Source organism: Sinocyclocheilus rhinocerous, unplaced genomic scaffold, assembly GCF_001515625.1.
Source record: "Sinocyclocheilus rhinocerous isolate Xijiao unplaced genomic scaffold, SAMN03320098_v1.1 scaffold504, whole genome shotgun sequence".
Taxonomy (NCBI): domain Eukaryota; kingdom Metazoa; phylum Chordata; class Actinopteri; order Cypriniformes; family Cyprinidae; genus Sinocyclocheilus; species Sinocyclocheilus rhinocerous.
In genome coordinates, this window is record NW_015645076.1 from 1,030,417 (window position 1) to 1,032,603 (window position 2,187).

Below are 2,187 nucleotides of genomic sequence, written 5' to 3' on the forward strand. Positions count from 1 at the left end.
ATATACAAAGCACAGTGTGCATTGAAGTTTCTGCAAAGTAAGGCATCCAGGCATTCTATCTTCCACATACTGTGCACTGTATACATACTATAAACAGCTGGAATAATTGTATGGCAGTATGCTATTTTTAATAGCCAGTATTATGAGGTATTTGGGCATAGGTTTAATTCTCTCATTCAGTGCATACATACCAACACCATAAATTTGAAACTTTTTGAAACAAACTTTTAGTTATGAAGAGTCATAGGAAGGTTTCCGACTTTAATTGTGTTGCATTTGAGAAAAAAAAAAAGTTGTACAAAAGTAACATCAAATTTTACATGTTTAAAAAGTAATCAAAACGAGAAGTCTTTGATACAAAAGAATCAGTATTTGTGTTGCAGATTGGTGAGGATGAAAGTGGCTCCACCCCCCGTGATGATGGTGTCCGAGGGGGCGGCAGCATCTGTCTGACCTGCCCCTGTGTTGGAGTTTAGCCCTTTTTTGTTCTGGTGAGTTTTAATGTGTTTCGCCAAATGGTCGCTGCGCATGAAACGTTTCGAGCACTCTGGACACACAAACTTCTTCTCTCCTGAAAAACAAAAATGTAAATGTAAAACTACCTTCAATATCGAGCTATTCTTCAGTCTATCAGCCTGGAAAAACAAACAAAATTTACAGAAAGTGTTGGATTCTCATATATAATGGGACCAAATGAAATATATGATGTAATCCTGATCTCTTCCAGTGTGGCCATACCTGTGTGTGTTCTGCGGTGACGCTGGAGTTCATCGCTGCGGGTGAATTTCTTGCCACAGTAACTCCATGAGCAAACGAAGGGTCTCTCTCCAGAATGCCAGCGCAGGTGAGCTCGAAGGTGAGACGTCTTACCGTACACCTTACCGCACCCTGGGATATGACAAATGTGTTGTTTCTTCTTTCCCATACTTGAACCTCTGAAACAGTTTTAAAAATCATTAATTAGCTGTTAAAACAGTATTTGTGCCTCTCTATTGACATGTGCATTACCTTCCTCCAGCCTCTTTGCAATTGGGGCAAGTACAGGCTACTCTACGTAGTCTCTTTCCCTCTAGGCCTGTCCCCTCCTTATCCTCCTCAACCAACCGAACACGGAAATGTGACAAATCATTGGTGTTCAGGGTGGAATTTGGCCAATCATCGGACTCTGGCTCTTCTTTAATTTGAATATCTGCAAAAACAGAAAGGGGAGAATCATTTAAAACAGATTCCAAGACAATCAAGAAAGCCGCCAAAATAAAACTACACAATATATTTAAAAAGTATTCAAGACTAATTTAATGAATTTAGTTATTAAATTCAAACAGGGTTCCCACAGCTTCAACCAATGAATTTCCATGATTTTAAGTAATTATGTAAGATAACAAAATTAAAAAGTTTCATAAACACAATTACACTCACAAAAAGCTATTTTTGACAATGACATTTTTAAAGAGGAGCATAAATATTTATAACATTCAAATACTAAAATGTCATTATTTTAAAGGGGACATCGGACGCAAAATTCACTTTTACGTGGTGTTTGCATGTGTCTTAGCAGTGTGTGGACACAACCACCCTACAATGATAAGAATCCATTCCATTCACTACTTTTTTTTTAATCCCCAAAAAACCTAAACAGTCTTAATAATCAAGCCGTTTTGATTTTCTGAGCAATATGACATCATATTGCACAAGCCCCACCCACGACCACTGACGGACTACCCTGTATTAGCATATCTTCACCCTCAGCCAGTCGTACGCTGTCCGCTATTTTTTCCGCGCTCGAGCAGCTGTAGCGAAAACAAAGACTCGTAAGCAATGCAGGTGTTTTGTAGTTGGATGTAAAAGTGAACATGAGAGTCTTCATTTTCTCCCGACATAAGAGCCACTGAGGACGCAGTGGATTAGTTTTGTTTTTGATGCTAATGCACCAACGAATACACCCAAGTTAGTTTATGTCTGTGCAAATCATTTTACTCCAGACTGCTTTCTGAACGAGGGACAATTTAAGTCAGGTTTTGCTAAAAAGTTCAAACTCAAGGATGGATCAGTACCCACTGTTCCTAATCCAGCTCACCTCCAGAAGTAATTATATATATATATATATAATTACTTCTGGAGGTGAGCTGGATTAGGAACAGTGGGTACTGATCCATCCTTGAGTTTGAACTTTTTAGCAAAACCTGA

The 2,187-nt window shown here is 38.7% G+C and overlaps 1 protein-coding gene across 1 annotated transcript in view; it reads right to left on the reverse strand.

Annotated features, from left to right (window-relative positions):
- Positions 1-365: 365 nt before the first annotated feature.
- The window catches only part of LOC107705495 (transcription factor Sp3-like), a 7,240-nt gene continuing 5,418 nt past the window's right edge, over positions 366-2,187 (reverse strand). Inside the window, exons 4-6 of the mRNA XM_016508803.1 lie at positions 1,009-1,189; positions 739-935; positions 366-571 (exon numbers count right to left, since the gene is read on the reverse strand). Coding sequence (XP_016364289.1) covers positions 366-571; positions 739-935; positions 1,009-1,189 — 584 coding nt within the window. The remainder of the gene's footprint in view (positions 572-738; positions 936-1,008; positions 1,190-2,187) is intronic.